Source organism: Oncorhynchus mykiss, chromosome 6, assembly GCF_057628025.1.
Source record: "Oncorhynchus mykiss isolate SJ-2025 chromosome 6, ASM5762802v1, whole genome shotgun sequence".
NCBI lineage: Eukaryota > Metazoa > Chordata > Actinopteri > Salmoniformes > Salmonidae > Oncorhynchus > Oncorhynchus mykiss.
In genome coordinates, this window is record NC_143027.1 from 75,311,070 (window position 1) to 75,337,111 (window position 26,042).

The following is a 26,042-nucleotide window of genomic DNA, read 5'->3' on the forward strand; positions in this document are numbered from 1 at the left end:
CCATCTTCTCCACAGGGAGACAAGGCAAGGCCATGGGAAAGTCAGTTGTCCATATCACTATCAAGTTCAGGCTAAATCCTTCCCACATCCTTCCCAAGTTTACCACATTTCGTTGTTGATTTATGTCCAATGGCAGCACTACATTACAGCATGCAATAAAATGGTAATAACATGGTAATAGTATGGTAACAAGGTATTTGTGTTGTAGTTCAACAAAATGCCATCATTTGGATAGAAATGATCATGACTTCACATACAACAAAAAAGACATCATCATTTGGTTTAAGTTAGCTACAAAACCACTTTATTTAAAAAGCAGATTATATAATCTACAGTTAAATGATACGTCCCGATTTTTAATACATTAAATAACTTTAGACTTTTTCATGTTTAGATAAATAAATCTAGTTTCCTTTTTTATGAACCATCTAGGTAATCAAACACTTATACAAAAGCGATACAAAAGTGATGTGACAGAGGTGTCATATGTGCTTATTGAAAACTACTGATAGGAGAGAGAGGTCTTCACTTTCAGAGTGATTTATGAGGATGAAAGAAAAACTAGCCTCTATGCACAGGTCTGGGGAAACTAGCTGTGTGCTATGCAATAGAAATGGAACTGAAGTAGTATTTTTTAAAAGAGGTGTATTAAGACAACATTAAAGGGGATCAACTCTTGTCAAGTCTAAACATTTTCTGCTTTAATGAAAAATGATTTGAGATTGATGAGTGGGTCTTATTGTACTATTCAAACTACAGTTCAGAAAATGCCATTGCCTCATTCTTCAAGTGTATTACACATTCCTTGACTAGGAGTCTCATCATACTATGCTGAGATTCAGTTTATCTACCATCAAAGGGAATTTCCCAGCAAAAACATGTACTCCAGGGATACTAGCCTTTTCACTTCTGTAAATGTACAACTGGGAGCAGAGCAAAAATTAAACAACAGTTTGCCAAACATACACTAATAATTACATTCCAAAGAATCTCATCGAGGGATACATCAGAAAGCACATGATGCCTGTGTCGGCCACGCCTCTCCGTAATCTCTACGTCAGCCTCCTTGTCTGTTAGATTCAGTAGTATGAGAGGACAGTTCCTCTGACTAGGCTACTGTGAGCAGGTACTGGGTAGGCCTGAGTCAGAGCCTTAACCCATCCTTTCTGTTGGAGAGAGATTGAGAGAGCATGGGTCGTTTTGTGGAGCTGGATGGCCGTTGTCCTGCTCACTCAACAAGGTACATGCACCATGGCACTGCCACTGGTGCACACACACACACACACACACACACACACACACACACACTGAGTATACCAAACATTAAGAACACCTTCCTAATATTGAGTTACACCACGTTTGCACTCAGAACAGCCTCAATTCATCGGACATGGACTCTACAAGGTGTCGAAGGTGTTCCATAGGGATGCTGGCCCATGTTGACTCCAACAGTTCCCACGGTTGTGTGAAGTTGGCTGGATGTCCTTTGGCTGGTGGACCATTCTTGATACACACGGGAAAAACCCAGCACCGTTACAGTCTTTGACACAAACCGGTGCGCCTGACACCTACACCATAACCCGTTCAAAGGCACTTCAATATTTTGTCTTGCCCATTCACCCTCTGAATGACACACATACACAATACATGTCTCAATTGTCTCAAGGCTTAAAAATCAGGTTGAACCTGTCTTCAACTACACTGATTGAAGTGGATTTAACAAGTGACATCACCTGGATTCATCTGGTCAGTCTATGCCATGGAAAGAGCAGTTCTTAATGTTTAGTACACTCAGTGTCTATAGACCAACAGACTAACACACACACACACACACACAGATGCACACAACGGCACAACCAGCGAGGGAAAACACGGGGGATGGATTCCCCAGAGACATGGGTTGGACCAGCAACTCCCACAACCAACCAGACAATCAGATCAACCAGTAGGTATGACACTGTTACGTGTGCATGAGGAGGATATGTGGGGACTCTCGATGGTCAGACACTCACTTACTCAGTGCTGCCATATGGGTCAAATAACCAGTGTGTGGAACTGTACATGTTAACAGGTCTGTGGATCGCATGACCAAGCAGAGTGACAACACAGAGGCCTCTAGGACATGTGTCCTTGAGGAGAAATTAAACAACGGACCAACACCCTTCAGAGGACCGTTAAGACGGTGACAGCTCGCTTGGCCTCCGATTCCATTTGATAATAATAACGCAGCAAAAAAATACACTACACTTCTAGAATCTTGTCTGCAAAATATATAGGCATGTATAAAAGACAATCTACGTTCTTCTAACTTTTTATCTTGTTATATAATCGTTGAGACACTGCTTGTGAATCTCTCGAGGTCACGTCTTCTAAGACTGCTAAGTGGAATGAGTGCCAGCCCAGGCTAGTGCTGTGGCTACTGGCTACTGACAGCGCATTTGGTGCCACAAACATCCGCTATGCCAAGTAGTACTGGCGCAAAGAGATGGTACAGGAGACTATGTCACAGAGTCACATGAAGGGATGGTACAGGAGACTGTGTCACAGAGTCACATGAAGGGATGGTACAGGAGACTGTGTCACAGAGTCACATGAAGGGATGGTACAGGAGACTGTCACAGAGTCACATGAAGGGATGTTACAGGAGACTGTCACAGAGTCACATGAAGGGATGTTACAGGAGACTGTGTCACAGAGTCACATGAAGGGATGTTACAGGAGACTGTGTCACAGAGTCACATGAAGGGATGGTACAGGAGACTGTGTCACAGAGTCACATGAAGGGATGTTACAGGAGACTGTGTCACAGAGTCACATGAAGGGATGGTACAGGAGGGTGTGTCACAGAGTCACATGAAGGGATGGTACAGGAGGGTGTGTCACAGAGTCACATGAAGGGATGGTACAGGAGACTGTGTCACAGAGTCACATGAAGGGATGGTACAGGAGACTGTGTCACAGAGTCACATGAAGGGATGGTACAGGAGACTGTGTCACAGAGTCACATGAAGGGATGGTACAGGAGACTGTGTCACAGAGTCACATGAAGGAGCGCGGTTGTTGCTGGTAGACTCGGTACCCTTGCATAGCCAAAAGGAGCCGTAGCTAGCTGGATTGTGCCATTGTCACTGTCACCATGCGGTAAGGTTTCTCAGTGGAAGGCCACTCTGAAGGCACAGCATGTCCAACCCTCTAACCCTGCCAGACAGTGCTGGAATGTTATGTAGCAGCCTGCTTCATGGCCTCCCAGCCTCCTGGCAGAGACGCTGTCCAGCTCTCTCTCTGACAGAGGAGCAGTAAATGCATCATGGCATAGGGCTTCAGCTCGAAGGAATGAAGAAAACAGAAAGGCAGTAAAAAAGAGAGCGATGGAGAGAGGGATAGAGAGAGAGTGGCCCCCTCCCTCCATCCAGGCCAGTCCCCACTGTGATGAATGTGCAGGGGTCATTGTGCTGACGTCAGCCAGGGTATCTGGGTGGGCTGGGGCCTCAGCCTGCTTCACTGTTCACAGACCGAAAGGAGGGAGAAAAAAAACTGATGAGAGAGAGAGAGAGAGAGAGAGAGAGAGAGAGAGAGAGAGAGAGAGAGAGAGAGAGAGAGAGGTGGAATATCTCCCAGCCCGGTCTTGTGACTTGTCCATGGCCCTGTATCAATCTCCTCTCCCCAGGGCACGGCCGGCAAGTAGAGAGCGAAGTCTCCCAGGGTCTCTCTGTTCTGTTCTGTCATGCAAGAAGAGGTTCTGAAGTTCCCGGGATTCCGTGGGCGGGGGATTCCTTCTTCTTTCTGCTATGTTGTCTCAGGTCACCTGGGAGGCGGGTCAGCGGTGGGTTGGGGTTGGTTCCTCTCACAGCTCAGTGACGTGTAGTGGGTAGCTGGGGGGCGGGTGGGCGGGCACCGGGACCTTTAGCCTGCGGATGTGGCAGCCGTGACAGAGCAGGTGGCAATCCAGGGGGTAACAGCGGTGACCCTCCTCGTCATTTAGCTGGAGGCCACAGTCCTACAACACCGAGGGAGAGAGATAGACTCAGTGAACTGCAGTAGCTGGACATTTGTGAAGGAAAATATTATATACACCCATCTAGGGTTGGGCGATATGACGATATATATCGTGTGACGATAGAAAAATGTCTATCGCTTCATATTATGCTCGTTTATTTCGTTGTGTCGCAAATCACACTCTTTACGGCAATATCTTTTGTCAATTGGACAACACTGTGTTCTTCCACACGGAAATTTGTAACACAAACAAACATGGAGGAGAGTGAACGTGACACAGAGCACAGAGACACAGAGCTCGTACCTAAAAGAGGGGCTACTACGGTCACGTGGACGTGGTTTGGGTATGAAAAGTCTGACACAGACCAGCAAACCGTCCTCTGCAAAAATATGCCGCAGGCCGGTCCCGACAACAGGCTCAAACACCACTAACCTCTTTTACCACCTACGCAAGAATCATGTGAAACAGTATGGAGAGAGTCTACAGATGAGACCCAAACAAGTACAGTCGAGTGCTCAAAACAACCCCCCCCCGACTCAGGCGTTGCAAGAGGCTTTTGCCCGCGGCACAGCATATGGCAAAGAATCACGAAGAGGGAAAGAGATAACAGCTGCCATTACAACTTACATCTGCAAAGACATGGCCCAAATTTACACGGTCGAGAAACAGGAGTTTCGTGTGCTAACACTCGACCCAAGGTACCAAATACATATTGATATGTAACATGTATTAATGCCAAAATAACATGCAAAACAGGCAAGCCCCCCCAATATATACAGTGCATTGCGAAAGTATTCGGCCCCCTTGAACTTTGTGACCTTTTGCCACATTTCAGGCTTCAAACATAAAGATATAAAACTGTATTTTTTTGTGAAGAATCAACAACAAGTGGGACACAATCATGAAGTGGAACGACATTTATTGGATATTTCAAACTTTTTTAACAAATCAAAAACTGAAAAATTGGGGGTGCAAAATGATTCAGACCCTTTACTTTCAGTGCAGCAAACTCTCTCCAGAAGTTCAGTGAGGATCTCTGAATGATCCAATGTTGATAAATACAATCCACCTGTGCGTAATCAAGTCTCCGTATAAATGCACCCGCACTGTGAAAGTCTCAGAGGTCCGTTAAAAGCGCAGAGAGCATCATGAAGAACAAGGAACACACCAGGCAGGTCCGAGATACTGTTGTGAAGAAGTTAAAAGCCGGATTTGGATACAAAAAGATTTCCCAAGCTTTAAACATCCCAAGGAGCACTGTGCAAGCGATAATATTGAAATGGAAGGAGTATCAGACCACTGCAAATCTACCAAGACCTGGCCGTCCCTTTAAACTTTCAGCTCATACAAGGAGAAGACTGATCAGAGATGCAGCCAAGAGGCCCATGATCACTCTGGATGAACTGCAGAGATCTACAGCTGAGGTGGGAGACTCTGTCCATAGGACAACAATCAGTCGTATATTGCACAAATCTGGCCTTTATGGAAGAGTGGCAAGAAGAAAGCCATTTCTTAAAGATATCCATAAAAAGTGTTGTTTAAAGTTTGCCACAAGCCACCTGGGAGACACACCAAACATGTGGAAGAAGGTGCTCTGGTCAAATGAAACCAAAAGTTAACTTTTTGGCAACAATGCAAGACGTTATGTTTGGCGTAAAAGCAACACAGCTCATCACCCTGAACACACCATCCCCACTGTCAAACATGGTGGTGGCAGCATCATGGTTTGGGCCTGCTTTTCTTCAGCAGGGACAGGGAAGATGGTTAAAATTAATGGGAAGATGGATGGAGCCAAATACAGGACCATTCTGGAAGAAAACCTGATGGAGTCTGCAAAAGACCTGAGACTGGGACGGAGATTTGTCTTCCAACAAGACAATGATCCAAAACATAAAGCAAAATCTACAATGGAATGGTTCAAAAATAAACATATCCAGGTGTTAGAATGGCCAAGTCAAAGTCCAGACCTGAATCCAATCGAGAATCTGTGGAAAGAACTGAAAACTGCTGTTCACAAATGCTCTCCATCCAACCTCACTGAGCTCGAGCTGTTTTGCAAGGAGGAATGGGAAAAAATGTCAGTCTCTCGATGTGCAAAACTGATAGAGACATACCCCAAGCGACTTACAGCTGTAATCGCAGCAAAAGGTGGCGCTACAAAGTATTAACTTAAGGGGGCTGAATAATTTTGCACCCCCAATTTTTCAGTTTTTGATTTATTAAAAAAGTTTGAAATATCCAATAAATGTCGTTCCACTTCATGATTGTGTCCCACTTGTTGTTGATTCTTCACAAAAAAATACAGTTTTATATCTTTATGTTTGAAGCCTGAAATGTGGCAAAAGGTCGCAAAGTTCAAGGGGGCCGAATACTTTCGCAAGGCACTGTATATACATTTTAGGCCTATTTTTATTTGGTTTGCAACTATAGTTGAAGTGTATTCTATTGACCTTTTAAGATTTTATACATTCATATTTTAGTGGAAACTTTGCACAAAGGTTCTAAATAAAAGGAGAAATAATCAAACATGAGTAAGTACCTTTTATTTGTTGAGTATAATTCAAAATGTAATAAGAAATAGGCCTTTACATGTGGTCATTTAATATAAGCTATTTATTTATTACAGAAAATGTGCTATATCATGATGTGTATCGTTATCGGGATATGAAATGACCTATATTGGCCATATTGCCCAGCCCTACACCCATCCAATGCCTTTGAGCAGGTGCTGGATATCAAAACGATCCATATTTCAAATATTTACTGTACCTTTTATACGTCTCGACTGATATGAGAGGCCGCTGATGAAGTTAGAGCGTTGGGCCAGTAACTGAAAGGTTGCTAGATCGAATCCCCGAGCTGACAAGGTAAAAATCTGTCGTTCTGCCCCTGAACAAGGCAGTTAACCCACTGTTCCTAGGCCGTCATCGTAAATAAGAATTTGTTCTTAACCGACTTGCCTGGTTAAATTTAAACAAAAATAATTACATACGGGGCTCTTAACCATTTTTAAAAAATATGTGATGAATTTTCCATCCCCTGCCGACCTGGACTTTAGACCCGGACTTTAGACCCCTGTAATGACTGTCAACCCCACAGAGGCTGCTGAATGATTACCTATTGTCTACATAATACCTTTATCACTCACCTAGACGGGATACGAGCTATTCCCTGAAACGTGTGATAATGAAATGAGTCAACCAGCTTTTGCCATTAAACATGGAATTCTTGATCAAACTCACACACACTTTATTTGAGCCCTGGTTACAATGACTCACACTTGACACAGCTATCATTAAACTGCTGTGTTAATGAATGCACTGTCAGGAATTCAATTTGGCTGACTTCACTAATTACTTTGATTACACTGAGGTTTGTAGGTCACGTGGGATGATTTCCTGTACATGTGTCTGAGTGAGTAAGTGGTCTGAGCGGTCTCTCAGAGTGCTGAGATTCCAGGGTAGTCCAACAACGACCCCTGGTCTGATGTCCAGCTGAGTCCAGCGCTATCAGCCCTACCCTCTCCTCTCCCACAGGTCAACTCTGGAATGTGCCTGGACAATGAGTCATCACATTGGGTTGCCCCTCACTCAGGATCAGCTTGTGTGTGTAGTGCACATACTCACAGAAACATACACCCACACTGCCGTAGCATTTACACTAAAATGGATTAATGATCATAGCCAATGTGCTGGTTACGTTCAACACATAAATAAGACAAGAAACACAAACAGTGTGGTAATGACATTGTCTCACCTCACAGTGATAGCACTCCACATGGTAGTCCTTGTCCATGGACACCACCCGGATGGTCTCCTCAGAGCCCTGTCAGGAAACACACACAGTCAGTCAGACCCTCCCGTCTCCACTGGCACCAACAACCAGAGCTGTATATTAAGAGAGTTGGGTCAAAACGGACGCCATTGGTTTTAGAAGGGACACCATGTTAGTGCCTTTATTCTCAAAATGTAGGAGTTGTAACAATACGAGAGCGTCTCCGACAATTCCCTATGAAATGACCCGCTGTAAACAAGCAAAACAGAGCAGCGAATTTAACGTTTTTATTGATTAGCATTCGGGATAAAGTGTATCCATGTAGGTACTGTGTTGTGGTGTCAACTAATTGCTCATCTGCCTTCACTGGAAATCTTTATAGATTTTGAAAACTATCAGAAATAAACAGCACAGCGCGGAAGCGTCAATTATCACTTAGCAACGGCTATGGAGGAGAAAATGTCAATCTCGGGAAGGTTCAGACAGAAACCGCATTGGCCCAACCCTCGACAGTATATATTATATATGACTCTGACAACTAGTGACAGGAGCTAAGAGGATACAAGCAGTCATTGGCACATCATTACCTGAGCAGGGAGGATGGGCTGGTTGCATGAGGCACATTTAGGGGCAAAGACCCTGTGGGGGAAACAGAGTAGAAGCCAAGTCTTGGTACATGCTGTATAATTTATATCAGTTTCAGCACAAACCAGGATTTAAAAAGTACTGTGGAATGAAGAAACTCTTGCATGCTGACTTCATCACATGTTGGCATTATCTATGAGAGACACGTTGGCATTATCTATGAGAGACACATGTTGGCATTATCTATGAGAGACACATGTTAGCATTATCTATGAGAGACACATGTTGGCATTATCTATGAGAGACACATGTTGGCATTATCTATGAGAGACACATGTTGGCATTATCTATGAGAGACACATGTTGGCATTATCTATGAGAGACACATGTTGGCATTATCTATGAGAGACACATGTTGGCATTATCTATGAGAGACACATGTTGGCATTATCTATGAGAGACACATGTCCTTACGTGTGGTAGTCTTTAACACAGTAGATGTTGTTCTCCACGTCCACAGTGAAAGGCACTCCGTCCAGACCCTCTGTGCAGACCACACAGCGGAAGCAGCCAGGGTGGTAGGACTTGCCTAGTGCCTGCAGGATCTACACACACACACGCACACACACACACACACACACACACAGATAACAGTAAGGCTAGAGATTGAGGCCTCAGTAGGAGTCAATCACACCAGCCCGTTGGCATTCAGATACAGAAACAAAACTAAACTAGGAGGTATGATGCCACATGTCAAGCAGAGATACAGTACTGCTAAAGAGAAATCCCAGAGAGGGACAGGCATACTGTTCTGCTGATTGTCTCCTATCACTATCTAGCAGGCCCTCCTACAGTATTAGGTTATTTCTTACCATTTCCATGATGAGGTGACCACATACAAAGCACTTCTCTGCCGTCTGCTGAAAGCCAGAGTACTGTGGGAGATTTAAAAAAAAATACTTATCACGGGGTTTGTTTTGATTCTAACATGTAGAAATGGAAACTGTTACATGGTGAATGTTAACTGTGTATGGTTGAGACTTGGGAGTGCAGCATTACAAAATAGAGGATGGCTAAATGTGACACCTTTAAGTGTTTGAGACAGGGTTGGGGTTAATTCCACAAACTAAATTCAAATTTCCTTCTCCCTGTAAATTCCATTTAATTCAGATTTAATTGTATGTCAGTCTTTGAATTCAGAGATAATTCAATTCCTCTCAATTCCAATGTTAAGTTAATTCCAATAATTAAATTCCCAATTCAATATTTTCCTGAACAATTCCACAAATATTCGATTCCATTTCAATTCAAACAGTCCAAATAGTCTAATTCCAAGTCAATTCCAATTGAATTAGAATTGTTTTCAATGTAAATTCTCCACTTCTTAAATGATTTCAAGAATGTAATTGGAATTTCAAATTCAATTGGAATTGACCCCAACCCTGGTTTGAGAACCCCTAACAATATGACCTAAATGTAAATGTAGGGACCCAGAGTACAGCCTAAATGACACCATCTATAGGGGGTGCTGCTGGTCTCTTTATATTGATGTGAAAGGAGTTGGTCCTTTTTCCTTTGTCTCCTCTCTTGGTTGAGATGTATATGAGAGACCAGCGGCATTGCTGTAACGATACCTGTCCTAAACCAAACCCATCAGAGCACTCTACTAACAGAAGGGGTACAGCACACATCCAGTCCTCAGCTCTCTACTATTGGTGGTCTCCAAAAGTCTGCACCACAGTCACACAAACACAAGGAGATGTACCCGAACTCGAGGTAAGACATGTGTAACTTGAACATAAGATATCACATTGAAGACAATGAGGGATTTAAATGTGAGTTATACATGCATTACCCATCGTTATGTTTGTCCCATAGTGACCATCTGCAAAGCACATGACCCTGAGGTCATGGCCTGATGAGAGGAGGGGGAGGGTAATGGTGGGACAGGGGCAGCAGGTGGAGATGCGGTGGTGAGGGGTGCATGGGGAGGGTGACTCCAGATTTCCACTTTAACCCACCAAGACAGACCATCGGGGCAGAGCTGGTGGTCAATACTCTGAGGAAGCTAGGGACTTTATCACATCCACCATCTGATCCCTTTAGGATATATTCTTTACATCTATAGTATGAGGAAACCCAATACCAGTCTTAGCACTCATCCTCTGAACCAATTGAACGTCTGTTTTAGGGGCCAATGGGCAATGTCTATGTGTAATGGAGTGATTCATTTACATTAAGTAAGTAAATGGCAACCTAACAACCTAATTCAGTAGTAATAAACAATAAGTCTGTATCTTTTTGGAAGACAAAAACGACTGCTATAAAACACCTGGTTCCCATTGATTATAGATTGACGGACATCTATAAGAGATCAATACATACTAATAACTTGTGTCTGTTTCCCATTGTGTCCAACCTGGGCAGATGGATACATCATACAGGAGGCCGTCTGAGACCTGCAGCTGCCCACAGCCACTCCGCCTCCCTCTATAATTCTAAGTGCTGGGGAGTAATGGGATGAGAGCAGTGGGGTAATTGTGCTCCTTGGGGAAATTTGGGGGAAATTAGTGGGAATTGGAGGGGTGGTGCTTAACTTTAATTGTAGCAGTGAAAGTCTGTTTCCTCTGGAGGGTTTTAGAATATGCAAACGCTCCTCTCCCAAGCCTGTCATCGAGGGGTGAGTGTGTATGAAGGACATGGAGAACTCAACCTCTGAACATATGCATAATGAACATAACATAAACATAAATGCATGTGCATAAGGAGGAATGCGGGGACAACATATGTTGTAACTCACCAGGAAGTCCTCTTCACAGTAGACCTTGCCATTGACGTTGTAGAAAGCTTTCCCTCTCAGCCTCCTCCCTGAAGAAGAGAAGTAAGTGTGTGAGCTGGGGTATAGAAGTGTTCCTGTATCAGACCCTGTCAAAGTGAAGACTGTAAAAATGTTGCTATGTGATTTTACCCAACCCGTAGGCTATAAGAAAGTTAATACATCAAGGAAATAGTGTTTCCAGCCTTTTGAGCAATGCTGAAATGCTCCAGGGGTTCTCCTGATTATATTTTAAATACATTTTACAAAACTGTATTGTTGAGAATAAACAGAAATGGGAGTTGACTTTTTGCCTCCTACTCCCCTGACTCCTCTCTGTTCCATTAAAGCCACAACGATAACAGATGTCAACAGGAAACACCAGTGACTAAAGCAGATGATAGTAGCATAATGTAGGTTTGCTCGTTTGAGGTCCACACTACTGTTTCAATACTCTGGTCATCCATTGATCCCCATGGGACTCCTTATACTTAGAACCAGCAAGCAATCAATAGAGCCCCACCATCCAGACCAGGCCCAAATTGCTTTACAAACTCCCCCTCCTCCTCACCCTCACCCCTGCCATTGTGTACAGCTCACACACACTCACCACCACAGCCCAAATATAGGAGCCTGAGCAAAGGATTTCCCCATGTCTGGTATAGGCAGGATCATACTAACAGTCAGTCCCTCCCCAAAGTCACCATTTTGGGGCTCCATGAACACAGTAGCAGTAAATTCCACAGGATAAAAGGGAATTTCTCCTCACTGCTCACTCCCACTGGCCCTGGCCTTTGCGCCCCCTGCGATGCTTCTCTTAATGCATGCCCATTCAAATGCACTAAATGGCAGCAGCAGTCTCTTCTCTTTCTGGCAGCGCAGTGACTTCAGCCTGGCAGACAGAGCGCATGGAGCTCATAAATCTGCAGGATTAGTCAGATTTAATTGCCGTCCTGAGCTGCCATTGATTTTATGCGTGTCCCGGCTTGGGAAAGACATGTCCCCCTTTTTACACCCAAATGAATGCAATCACTTTATTTCACACACAGTGTCACATTGCTGGGAGATAGCAATACATTTAACACCCACATAAATGGCTATAGCAGCCGAAGAATGCTGGTCACACAATAGGTGAGACTTAAGACTGAAAGCGAGGAACTATTAGCATTTAGAGTTGGAGGCTGGAGGCTGGACAAGAGAGAAAAAACATATTTCCTGTTGACTACAGAGGAGGAGCTCTTTTAATTCAGAGTGACTAAACTTATAAAAACCATTACATTCAAATCAACAACACACCAGTGAGCCAGAGCTGGGGCATGTTGCTGTGTGTCTGTCTGGTGACCTTTGCTCTGGCGAGTGCATCTGGAAGGTGAAACACAAAGCCCTCGGCGCTCGCTGACTGTGGTGCTCTGCTAAGGGAGCGGGCCGCCTGAGCAAACGGGCACATTCTTTCTGCCTGAGGTCACTAGTTGGTCCCATTCAACTCCCCTCCACCACCCTCCCTCCCTCGTTCCCTCATAGAGAGGGGGAGGGCTCCCTGCCTCCCTCTCTCTCCCTCTAGCCTTTGTCACAGGAGAGGAAAGTGCTGGGCTGGCTGTAGTGGGCTGGGGCTCAGGGCTCCTCTCCTCTTCTCCTCAGCTCACAGCCCCTGAGCACGGTGGGACATGTGGCATTTTCCATGGAGTTCAGGACCAAATGGCTCCCTGATTGGGATTTTACACTCAAGATACTGTACTTAGTTTTTACAGCTCCAACATTGGTTTCCCATGACTCAGTGCTGCGTTTCACAGACATGCACATAAAGGGCCGTGAATCTTGAAATAATTGGAGCCATTCTCTCAGCTAGATATTTAACCCATCAGAAATAATTTTAGAGAACTACAACAAACTGCAGTGAACTGGTCAAATAAAATAATTCTCTGAGTTAAAATAAAATCCTTAAGGAGTCATACTCCAGCAATCAAAGTCTAGTGATCATGTGGTCAGTGTGGTAGATTGTGGACCAGTCATGGATGCCTGGTGGCGGTACTGTAGCACTGCTGACTGCCACTCCTGGTGCCAACCAGCCCGGCATCTGGACATGTAATTTTACCTGTGTCATTTATAAAATCCCTATGCTACTATGTTGACTTTTAATGACCTGGCTGTTGGCCATAGCCAACTTTTTTTTTTTTTTTTTAAACTATAGTTGCCAAGACATGAGATCACAATAAATACTGAATGAATATCTCCTTATGTAAATAATCTGAATAATGCCCTAGATTACCATATTTTAAATGTTCAGTATCCCCATATTCTTCCTGTAGGAGGGAAACATCAAGCATGTTGCACCCTCTCAGTTTCTATCCCTCTCCTCTCCTCTCCTCTCCTCTCCTCTCCTCTCCTCTCCTCTCCTCTCCTCTCCTCTCTCAGAACAAGTGGGCCTTTATCACCTGCAGGCAGGCAGCGTGGATCTGAGGGGGAGGAGGCAGAGAGGGAGAGGCGGAGGGAGGGCCTGCCCACTACTGTGGTAAGTAAAAGAAGGATGCTGGAGGTAGTGACTCACTCAGATTGCTCGGGACTTCAGACAGGAATGTTTCGATCCCGGCAACGTGAGCATGTGCTGACCTGCTGCTGTTTCCAAATTGTTTTTAAGTAAGTCTCTCTTTAAAGAGAACAGCCAAGTTAAGACACCAACAGAGCCACAAGAACATCTCTCAAATAGAAAACCCAGAAGCTACGGAATCTCCCAGTCTCTCTAATATCATTAAGAGCTAGGATAAAACCATGACCCACTCAGTCTCTCTTAGAAACTCCCCCACAACTAAATCACAGCGAAAGTCATGATCAAGTAGTCGAACCATTGCCAAAGGCAGCACGGGTTACACTACCAAGCTGTTGTACATCATTTAAAACCTTGGCCAGATCCCACAATTTACACTCAGATGAGGGAGTAGCATAGAAATAGAATGACTAGATTATATTTATATGGGGAGTAGCCAGGCTAACTCTACTTAGTGCAGCCATCTACCATACCTCAGACAGATCCCCATAGCAGACAGCAGAACATTGAGATGTGTGCCCTGTGCCAGCCAGCCAGTGTGTGCCCTGTGCAGCTGGTGAGTGACTGAGGAAACCACAATGCATCATAAACGGGTTTCAGAAATACAAGGCCCTTGGCTGTTTTCTCCTGGCTGGTGTGAGAGGCACAAGCAGGATGTGTTACAGTAACACAGATGTAACTAGTTAATCACTAGCGTACCCCATTATAGGCATGGATACATGTGAGCTAGCAGACAAAAGGTATGTGGAAGGAGGAAGTGGGTGGTGATCCAGTCAGGAGCTGGGCATCAACACCAGTACAGGAAATAAACAGGAGACTGGTCACAGAGGTATGTCTTATGACTGTATAGTTGAGACTAGTAAATAATGAGGAGTGTGTGTGGGTATGTTTGGGCAGGTGGGGGGTGTTTGTGTGTGTGCGTGCGTGATGTGTGAGCGTATAATTACTCGCGTACACATTTTTCTGTGTGTGTGTGTGCGCGTTTATCGGTGTGTGTGTGTGTGTTTATGTGTGTGTTGTTTGCTCAGAGCCCATGCCAGGCCGACCCCCTCTGATAAGCAGGCCTGGTACACTTTGTGACTGTCTGATTGAGGTCCTCATGGGAAGGCCGGCTGAAGTGGAGGGGGGTAGTTTGCATTCCTGGCCATTTCATGAAAAAAGGGTGCAACCATAGGAGCAAGCCAAGAGGAGGGCTCAATTATGCATGGTTAAACAAAGCCCAAGGCTACCAGCCAGTAATGTCTCAGAGAACTGAACTCTCTCTGCTATGGAGCTCCTGACTCTTACAGAGTAATGTTTGTGGACTTTTAGTCAAAAAGTAAAACAAAAACAGTTTGTCAACAAATAAGTTGATACATCATTAGGTGTGTTTAGAGATCTGCAGGCACTTCAAAACTAAACTTCTCACAGGGGTTGAAAACACTCTAAAAATCAAACATTCCCATTCATAAGAGACCCAATAATACATCACAGGGTTTACGTTAGGAATAAACCACCGCAAGAGTCAAGATGGGCCTGTTGTCATCTATATACAGAGACCACTAGAATAAGAAGGGGAAGACTTGCTTCACTTCTGGATAGATTTCACCAAACGTATTTCATTCTGAATAACAGAGAAGTATAGATGATCTTTTTCTGTACTGTTTAAACCATCATAGATGGGCAATAATGTCTGACCAATAGAAACAGACTACAGTATATCTCTCTGGTCTGACTCAAGTACACTTTTCAAAGCAGGTCAAAAGGAATCTGTAGAGAAACCTCGGGATTAGAGACACTGCCCCTCATTCTTCAACCACACAATACACCTGATAGTATATGTATTCAATTACATGTCAATTATAAGCATTTCTTCCAAAGCTAAGGGATCAGCATCCATGTACATCAGCGCATGAATGAAAGCAACCTTGCTCCAAACTCTCTCTGACTTCACCCTCGTCTCCACTTGAAACAAGAGAGGACAATTGGAGTCAGGTGACAGGGCAGCACTACACACACAAATATACACACGCGCAAGCACACGCACGTACACACACATACACACAACATGCATAAACACATTTTTTCAGGTTGACTGCAGATGAATCATCCGTCTCTACAACCCGTCTCTACAGTTCCCATATATAATCTGTGTTCCTGTCAAATAGAGAATAGAGCATTCTGCTGATAACTCCCAAAGACACTCTGGCAACCAACATCAATGTTGTGCTAAGAAATGAAAATACAGGACATCTGTGATGCCAGCCAATGATGCAGCTGCTGAGTAGGAGTAGAGGACAGAGGGATATATACACCTACCACAGGAGTAACAGGTGAAGCAGTTGGTATGGTACAGATTCCCCATGGCCTGACAGGCTTGGCTGGCTCCATACACACCCTTTCCACACTTGATACAGATACCTGGAGGAGGGAAGAGACACAGGTTAACATCTAGACATAATCATCATTATTTTACATTGACATTGTAGTCATTAGGCAGAGCGACTTACAGGATGACCACACCTCTTGCATCGCAAAATACATTTAGAAATCTATGTTATTCAATTATTGCACCCAAACTGCTCGCGCATGCCAACGAGCGTCTGCGTTGCCAAGGGCTAAAATAGAAATTGGTTCTATTTCTAACGCAGATCGTGCTGAAAGTCCTGCCTCTCCCATCTCCTCATTGGTTTATAGAAGCAGGTACCCACGTGCCATCTCCTCATTGGTTATACCCACGTGGGTGACAAAGACGAACGAGGTCAGTGGCGGTAATGCACCTAATTTATGAAAGTTGCCAATCGCAATATAAAGTCAAGAGAAGAACATGCCTGGAAGGAGGAGAGATGACTAGAAATGATTCGGTTGACCGTTTTATGTGTGGATTAATTGCCGGAGTAGAGGACCTTGTGCATTTCAGGTAAAATAACAACTCAATGTTTATATCCCAGGACAAATTATCTAGCAACCTCAAGCTAACCAAATAGGACAAATTAGCTAGCAAGTGCAAGCTAACTAGCTAAATTGACATAAATGTTTAATGCTTTTTGACCTGTCCCCAAATTAATATAATTGGTTCAGAGTTTGTTTTGATATTTTAACCTGCGTGTCGTGATTGCGTTTGGTGTGGGGGGACAAAATACATCTATGCACGATAGCGCACGTGCGCTGCCGGTTTGGGTTCTGTGTTACAGGAAAAATTAGGGTTAAGTGCCTTGCTGAAGGACACATTGACAGATGTTTCACCTAGTCGGCACGGGGATTCGAACCAGCAACTTTTCGGTTACTGGCCTAACATTCTTAACCGCTAGGCTACCTGCCAACCATTATGATCAACATATTCATCATGAATCCTACTTTCATACAGCAGTAAAGTACACGTCATTGTAACTGCTTTAGCTAGTAACTTCCATGTTCCATCAATGATCTATAAAGGGTGTATATACAGTACTTGGACCAAACTAATGTGTCTCTGTGAGGTTCATTGATCTATGTTGTATCTAAATTAAAAATAGATTAACCAGAGGTGTTAGGAGTTGGCAGGAAGCATTCTCTTAATGTGGCACAACAACAAAGTGACTCAGCAAAAGTTAGTGGGCTATGTCCCAACGGACGACCACTGACCTGGAAACACTAGACAATTTAGTGGAAAAAAAGGTGAATTAACCACAGGTGTGGACTACAAACTTTCCTCTATGTGGTTCTTTTTAGGTTAATAGTAAACCCTTACTAAGGAAGGAGATAAGGAAGCCACCCAGCCGGTGACAACTATTTGGACATAGCATTGGACTAATGATTCCCTTGCTTTCCTCTCACGCACAAGATGGCCTCCGCAGTGGTCACATTCAACAACGAGTGCAGAGTCAAAGCCTGAGTAGGGTGAGTCCAGGGTCACTACGCCTACAGGACACAACATCCCTACAGGGGACTGATCCCCCCCCCCCCAACTTCCTCCCATGATGACAGTAATGAAGAAAGTGAGTGTCATCATCTAGTCCTCTCTAACAATTTATTCTGACAGTATTTCAAGGCAATGATACTTTCTAGAGCCAGGCCAATTTAAAATATGTGCTGGACTTATACTGCTATAGATGCAGGATGTCTCTTTGACAGGTCTTAACCCCTTAGACTCATAAATGGCCTATATGGATAAGGCTAAATGTAAATGTTTCTTACAGAACAAATATGGAAAGCATATGCGCAACCATGGTAGCAATTAAAAGGGAACATTTAGGAGATTATGGTAAAATTATTATACTAAAGATGAGGACATGCCAGCTGACAAGACTGAATCCAAACATCACACTGTTGACAATGTAAATTACATTAGTTTTATCAGGGGCGTAACTTTCACTGGGGACAGGTGGGACATGTCCCCCCCATTCTAAAATTTAACCCCCCCAGTTGTATTATTGGAATGTGATATAAAACGAGGCAACTGTGTGACGTTAGCTAATGTTTCATCCCCTCTCGACTGAGGTGAATGAAAAAGCTATGCTAGTGAGTAGCTACTACAGCCAGGCCAGCTCTAGCCTCTAGTTATCTGTCAGATAGTAATAATAGCCACCTCACATCACTATCTAACAGCAGTTGTATGTATAGAAATGTTTTGTAGCCTTTGTTTTGTGATGTTGTAAAATTGAATTACATTTGCTATTATTTTTGCCTCAATCAAACTATACCTCAATCAAATGATGAAACCATCGGCCAAGCAATTGAAGATTGATATTCTGACGTCTTTTCAGTGCAATGTGAGTTCTATTAGTCAGTTATCAATGTAACGTAATCTGTCAGTTTCTCAAGCTAATTCTCAATTTTTCACACTGACACAGTAATAAACAGCTCTAAAGTTACAGGCTTCACTGTCATGGTGCACAGTAGAGGCCTGCGTGGGACCGATCGTTATCATCTCACTTCAACTCGCACTCGCTGGCTTTCTGTCCGGCTCCAACCCGCTACAGCAAGAACTGGTCCCAAACCCAACCGCAGTCCCGCAATGTTATTTTAGGCGTATGTGACACAAATCACTTGCCAGGAATGGTCCCAGCAATTTTGTGCCCTATAGCCTATATCAGACTGAGAAATATGGGTGATAAATATGTAGCCCTATTCTAGGCAATGTAGCAAACTATAGCCTAATCATAGACCTATTTAGGAAGTACATTTCCTTGCAAAAATAACTGCTCAGTGCTTCTCCGCCCATGTACACATAGGCCTACTCTATTTAATTGAGACCACACAGGCACCTGATCTCGCTGGTTTGGCTACTGAACTAGAAGCAGCAAGAATGATGACAGTCACACTTGCTACATTTTGAATAGTCCTGTTGTATATCGCCTACCTTTTAGGAGGACGATTTGCAGGCAGAGACAAATGAATGAGTAATCCTTTACAATGATGATTACATTTTTTGATTATCAATATTTATTTACATATTTAAGTTTTAAGGACCATATCAAAATAATCTGTGGGACAACAAAAATATTTTTTTAAATGAAGGACTATGGTACCCTAAGGCTATCCAAAGGTTAGGCCCACATGTTTCCTGTCAACAAGAGTCACCCAGCTGGACCAAAGTCAAATATTGGTATTTCCTATTCCAACTTAAACTCATGACACTGTTCCTGCACTCAGAAAAGATAAGAGGAAAAATTAGGGCTATTCTCTCTGATAAGGTTAAAGAGCCAAAGTATGAATCATCTTAATCACAATAGCTTGGCCAAAATAAATATCTAGAATAGCCATTGGCAAGAAAATAAAATATTACTGTCCAGCGTTGGTAGATCCCATATGACCTCTATATTCCCTTTGACGAGACACCCAGAAGACTGGAAAGTGTAGTTACGTAACCATCTAAAAGTCAACATGAAAAAGATGCCTGTGGTGTCGAAATGTTGTCTGTTTTGTGCGTCTCAAACTACTGTGGGAGTTGAAGACTTTTTTATTTGTATCTGTCCAGCACCTGAACAAGTTAGATTTACTAAAAGTGATCAAGATATCAGATTGGATTGGAGTGTTCCATGGTGTTTCTGAAGACTACGGATCTTGAACTGCAAGCACTCTGACAATGTCAACGTGCACACAGTATTCTGGATAATTGCTCATATCCTGGTCTTATTTTTCTTATATTTATTAATCTCTTGTTTGTTCTTTTCTTTTTTTCTTGGGATTATTTGTGTATCAGTATTGTACACTGCACTGCTGGAGCTAGGAACACAAGTATTTCGCTGCACCTGCTTCAACATCTGCTCATCTATGTACGCGAAAAATAAACTTTTGATTTATTCAGGATAAGCTTTACATGCACCGTTGATTTACCACCCATGAGTGTCTATGTATCCATAAATAAACAGAATATTGCTAATTTACCCAAGGACGGTGAAAATATTTTTTGAAATGGGGAGCGGAAAGAAAAGTTTGTACACCTAATTTATATATATATATATATATATATATATATATATATATATATATATATATATATATATATATATATTTTTTTTTTCTGCTTATAATTTCCGACATTAGGAAGGATATTTGTTTGTCAACTTTGTTAGTCTATAATTATATACAGACAGCTTCTCTTCCGTCATTCCTTGTTGCTCTAGAACACTAAATAAAGCCTTGCTCACCAGAATGTCATTCATCAATAGAATGAAAGCATTATCAATAATGTAGTTGACATTGGTAGCGTTCTCTTTAATTTCTGCTTCTCTCACGCAGCGAAGACATTTAGGGACTGGGGAGATTTTCCGTTCAAAATTGACATCAGTTTGTTGACCGGTTTTAACTTGTTAGGGCTAGGGTCCTTTTTCTAGATTTTCAGATTCCTATCTTGGCATGTTGAACAAGTGGATTACTCAAATCGATGGCGCCAACTAAACAGACCTTTTGGGATATGAAGAAGGATTTTATCTAACAAAATGACACTACATGTTATAGCTAGAACCCTTTGGATGACAAATCAGAGGAAGATTTTCAAAAAGTAAGGGAATTTTTAATTATTTGTGAATTAATGAAACCTGTGCCGGTGGAAAAATATTTTGATGTGGGGCGCCGTCCTCAAACAATCGCATGGCATGCTTTCACTGTAAAGCCTACTGTAAATCGGACAGTGCAGTTAGATTAACAAGAACTTAAGCTTTCAACCGATATATGACACTTGTATGTACATAAATGTTTAATATCCATCATTTTTATAATTATTTATTTGAATTGCGTGCCCTCCGGTTTCGGGATGCTAGCGGGACGCCTAGCCCAAAGAGTTTTTTTAAGGAAATGAAAATCTGTGAAAACAATCCAACATGTTTCTGACAGTAATTCAGTTTGCCTTGGAAGCATATTTTATGACTGAAAGTGAAATACTGTCAGCTTTTTATGTCGCAGAAAAGAAATGCACGTTTAGGCTGCACAACAGGTCCCAAAGCGCGCAGTCGCATTTTCTCAAGATGAAAGAAAGATATCATATTTCTCCACTCCTATTCCCAAGACAAAATTAACATTTGGTCTATCATTTTACTGCAAGAAACAATTAATTATGCATGAGTTAATGTTATAATAGCCTACATGTGAGGCCTACAGTCAGAGTCCAGACTTCAGTTACTATTCCAACTATTACTTTTCCCATCTGAACTTCAAAGTTGATACTATGTGAAACTGAGTCTGCGCAGACCGTTTAACAACAGTAAATGGGATAAGATGTAAACATGCCACAGTATCCCGTCTAAGATCAGCATATCCCAGGCATCTTATCTGGGTTTTTTAAAACCAGGATAGGAGCTTATTTGGGTTATTGTAAACTCAAAAACAGGGATATTGGTGTGCATGTAGGGCTGCAGGTAGCCTAGCGGTTAGAGCATTGGGCCAGTAGCCTTCAGCAAGGATCTTAACCGTACTACTATGTGTATGTGACAATAAAACATATATAGCGTATTTATGTGTAAATATGGTCATTGATTATAATCTGCCTTGCTTCAGCTGACAGCAGTTAGACTCTCTTGATTACGCCAAGGCTGCTGGTCGATCTGTACTACCTCCAAACTCCAAGCCCAGCATACTACTCTAGTCTGGTCTGGTCTGCTAATGTTCCTGGTCTGCCAATCTCACTGCTAATGGTCTTTAAATACTCCCCCACTGTTCCAGAACTTCCAGGAATATTTCTGAACATGTTTTAGTTTTTTTCCATAATTGGGGCATTGGCATCGAAGAATTCCATGAACAGTGTGGACAAACTGTTGGCTGCCATACAATTTAAACACATGAATCTGCACTGATAATGGCAGGTCCTGAAAATGTAATGCACCTCTATTATACCATCTGTACCACACTTGTACCTCTTCTGCTCCGCTTTGAAAAGATGGCTGTTCCTAGGAGATACAGGCTGGAGAAATGTGAAGCTAGCAGTGACAAGTCTTCACAAGGTTTACAAGGCAAAGGCTATCTGTGGTCTCTGATCTTGGAGTGTCTGAACTTTGAGTGCAAGGCCCAAGTGCTCCCAGGGAGTAGAGCTGAAGTGTGTTATATTAGGGTGGGGAAGGTAGGGGGGAGTCTGCACTCCAGGGTGGTTGATTTTTGGAGGGAATGTGGACTCCAACCACTTGACGATATCTCTGCTAAGCAGGTCATTATCACAACACCCCCACACACACACACAGTTTATTGTGCATTCTCCAGACCAAGGTCTCCTCCGGCTATCTCAGTCCCATTCTGCTGCATTCCAGACGCATGCACTTGCCTGAAGCCTCCTCTGTCTACAACGGTATCTGACTACGAGACAGATAGCGGTGCTGAGATGTTTGCAGGGAAATATGCTGACAATGAGGTGGGGTAGAGCAACATTCTTATAGGCTTTGTTGAGCTGATATCTTCTGAATACTCATAGGAGCAACTGCCCCAATCCTGTCCTCTCTCTGTGCCTTTGTTTATTTTCCACTATACTTTATTTCCACTGTAGTTTAAGGCTTTGCTTATTTCCACTGTACAATCCTGCTGGAGCTTCAGTCAGAATTGTAAACAAAACAATGGACCATGTCAATGTGCACACTCCCAGGTACATGTCCATGTGCACACCGCCAGGTACATGTCCATGTGCACATCGCCAGGTACATGTCCATGTGCACACCGCCAGGTACATGTCCATGTGCACACCGCCAGGTACATGTCCATGTGCACACCGCCAGGTACATGTCCATGTGCACACCGCCAGGTACATGTCCATGTGCACACCGCCAGGTACATGTCCAGGTGCACACCTCCAGGTACATGTCCATGTGCACACCTCCAGGTACATGTCCATGTGCAGACCGCCAGGTACATGTCCATTTAATCTCCCAAGGTGGAAGCCTTGCCGTGAGGAAGGAAAGCTTGACAGGAAAAACTGAACAGAATAGGGAACTTGCTTCTAAGGAAAAGTTCATGACATTTTGAGCAAAGTTGACTTGAGATGATTTCCCATAAATGTTGCTGTAAAGCGTAAAAGGCCCTCTCAAACGGATGTGGACAGTGTTTAACATGAATGAAGGGACTAGGGAGGGAGAGGGTGAGAGAGGGAGAGGGACTAAGCACGAAAAGTCTAATTTGTTCTTAATTGAAATCATTATGTCCAGTGTGATCTGGACAGGACAACACCACTGGACACATCTGGAGAAGAAAGAACATCGCCCTTCATCGTTAGTAGCACACTCAGTGATGTTGCCCATAACTCAGAGAGTTCCACACCTTTGGGGACCAGGGGTGTAGTGCTGCCGGAGCATGAAGGAGTGACGCTCCCTCAGTTTTTTCAATTTGAGAATACACGCAGCTGGTGTAACTATTTCTGGAAAATTAATTCTGATAAATTTGAAATAAATTATATTTAATTACCACTAAAATTCTATGAAAAACGATAGAATGACAAACCAAATAAATATGTATAGCAGCCTAGAGGTAGGTAAATGGTGGTTTGTTCCCTTTCTTCTCTCTGGTGGTGAGAATGATGAAGAACTATAAGCTGTGTGTGTGCACTGTGGAAGCCCGTCGGAGGATGGACCACAATGGCCAATGAAAACGTTGAAAAACAACATTTCCCTGTGTGTGTCTGCCTTGATGTTCATAAAACTCCACGGACCCCCTTTGCACAGTGGAACCCAGAACGAAATGTGACAACTTGGTTAGAGCAACATCGGTCTGCCAAGGACACCCAAACCAGTGGCCACCGCAAAGCCTGAGAGTCTGACCTTCCATGGAAGTTGCTGTAGCCCTGCTTGGGATACTTAGCCTACATTGGCTATTAGTTGAGACGCAGGGCTCGTTCTAGCTTGGTATGTTAGGATGGGCAATTGGAACTGTGAATTGGGCCAAGTTTGAGGTAATAATGCATTTAGGTTATAGTTTATTGTGATGCATGAATACATCACACTAAAAGCTTAATTTTATGGTGGTTTAAAAAATTCTACATAGTAATGATTTATGTTCACTACTTGGTCAATTGATATGAATATGTTCAATCTATGCAAATAAATTACATTAATTGATAGTTCACCTCTCTGTTTTATTTTATTCTGTTATAGCGTATATTGTATTGTGTTCAAGCAAATCAAATCAACGTTTATAATAGAGCCTGTAAGCTACACAATACAATGAAATGCCTACTCGCAATAAAGCTCTCCTCGCAAGCAGTGCAATGATGTTAAGCTAAATATTTATTTTTTACATTAGGCTATAACCAAATAGCTACACCACGTAGTATTGTTCCTGAACTGGCCAAATGGAGGAGCTATCCTTCAGCACCACAAGTTGGTTTAACTACTTTAAGATCATTGTGTGCTCCTGGCGTTTTCCTTTCAACACTACGAAGAGCACTCCAATTGCTTAAAATGAAATCTCATCAAGATCCGTTGCCTACACCGAATAGTCATTACTTATTACTATTATTACAAATAGAACACTATCACTTCACACAACAAGTAAAAAATAATCCACATGTGCCAACTCAACAGTGCGCGCCACTAGGCAGGATATACCCTTTGATTGAAACAAAATACAAGGCTAATAGTTTGTTAACACAATCTACTCTAATTGGCTCATAAAACAGTAGGCTAATAGTTTGTTAACACAATCTACTCTAATTGGCTCATAAAACAGTAGGCTAATAGTTTGTTAACACAATATACTCTAATTGGCTCATAAAACAGTAGGCTAATAGTTTGTTAACACAATCTACTCTAATTGGCTCATAAAACAGTAGGCTAATAGTTTGTTAACACAATCTACTCTAATTGGCTCATAAAACAGTAGGCTAATAGTTTGTTAACACATTCTACTCTAATTGGCTCATAAAACAGTAGGCTAATAGTTTGTTAACACAATCTACTCTAATTGGCTCATAAAACAGTAGGCTAGTTTGTTACCACAATCGACTCTAATTGGCTCATAAAACAGTAGGCTAATAGTTTGTTACCACAATCTACTCTACTTGGCTCAAAAAACAGTAGGCTAATTCAATAAGTTCTAATACCATATTCCCATGAAACTGATTGAGATGCAGTTCGGACGTTTCAGCTGTAAAATGTGAAGAATAATCATTCACGATGGACAGAGATGATGGCCTATTTGAAATGAGGTAGCCTATGCCTAACTTTGTGTTTGAGGGTATTAAAAATAGAACATTTTATTTTGCACAATATGGTTAGGCAAAGGCAGATGTTGCAATTGGAGAATGCATTTTATGCATATTCTATAATGATAGGCCATTAAATTGGCTACATCTGTGGGTACAAACTTTGATTGAGTAAATAATGTAATTTACATGATTTTTTTGCGCTCCCTCACCTAAAAGAATAGCAGTACACCACTGTTGGGGACATATGAAATACACTATTAGGCTACATAAGCAAGAATGGAATTAATAAGAAATAGTTACATTCAATTTGTTTGTGTACTTGAAATCATTATGTTGATGTACAGCTGCCTGCAATGTTTGTCCAAAACCTTGATGTTTGAGAAATGGCATGAAACTGGAAATGAGGCTGTCTGAAAATCTCTCACAATATTTAAGTGATTATGCTGTGTTCTGTTGTTGTTCAGGCAGGCTAGGGACAGTGTTTTTGTTCTCTCTACTCATGGTCTATTGTTGGAAGGGTAATGGCAGCACTCTAAACACTTCCCATATTCACGATAGGGAGCTAAAATACTCATACTTCACTAATGAGAGTGAATTTGTGATTAAGCTAATGCATCATGAACATGCATCATTAATGTGAGCTATGTTCACGTATCAACTGACACAAGAGTTACCAATGACCCTAAAACATTTAGCTGCCTATGTGTTTTGTGTATTCATAAGCGTATTTGTCAAAAGAGCAACTGTATCT

The 26,042-nt window shown here is 42.6% G+C and overlaps 1 protein-coding gene across 1 annotated transcript in view; it reads right to left on the reverse strand.

Moving 5' to 3' along the window:
- Positions 1-276: 276 nt before the first annotated feature.
- LOC110526587 (Wilms tumor protein 1-interacting protein homolog) overlaps positions 277-26,042 on the reverse strand; it is a 31,038-nt gene continuing 5,272 nt past the window's right edge. Inside the window, exons 2-8 of the mRNA XM_021607685.3 lie at positions 16,012-16,113; positions 11,157-11,224; positions 9,229-9,291; positions 8,831-8,961; positions 8,359-8,410; positions 7,754-7,822; positions 277-3,997 (exon numbers count right to left, since the gene is read on the reverse strand). Of these exons, the coding sequence (XP_021463360.2) occupies positions 3,845-3,997; positions 7,754-7,822; positions 8,359-8,410; positions 8,831-8,961; positions 9,229-9,291; positions 11,157-11,224; positions 16,012-16,113 (638 nt within the window). The 3' untranslated portion in view covers positions 277-3,844. The remainder of the gene's footprint in view (positions 3,998-7,753; positions 7,823-8,358; positions 8,411-8,830; positions 8,962-9,228; positions 9,292-11,156; positions 11,225-16,011; positions 16,114-26,042) is intronic.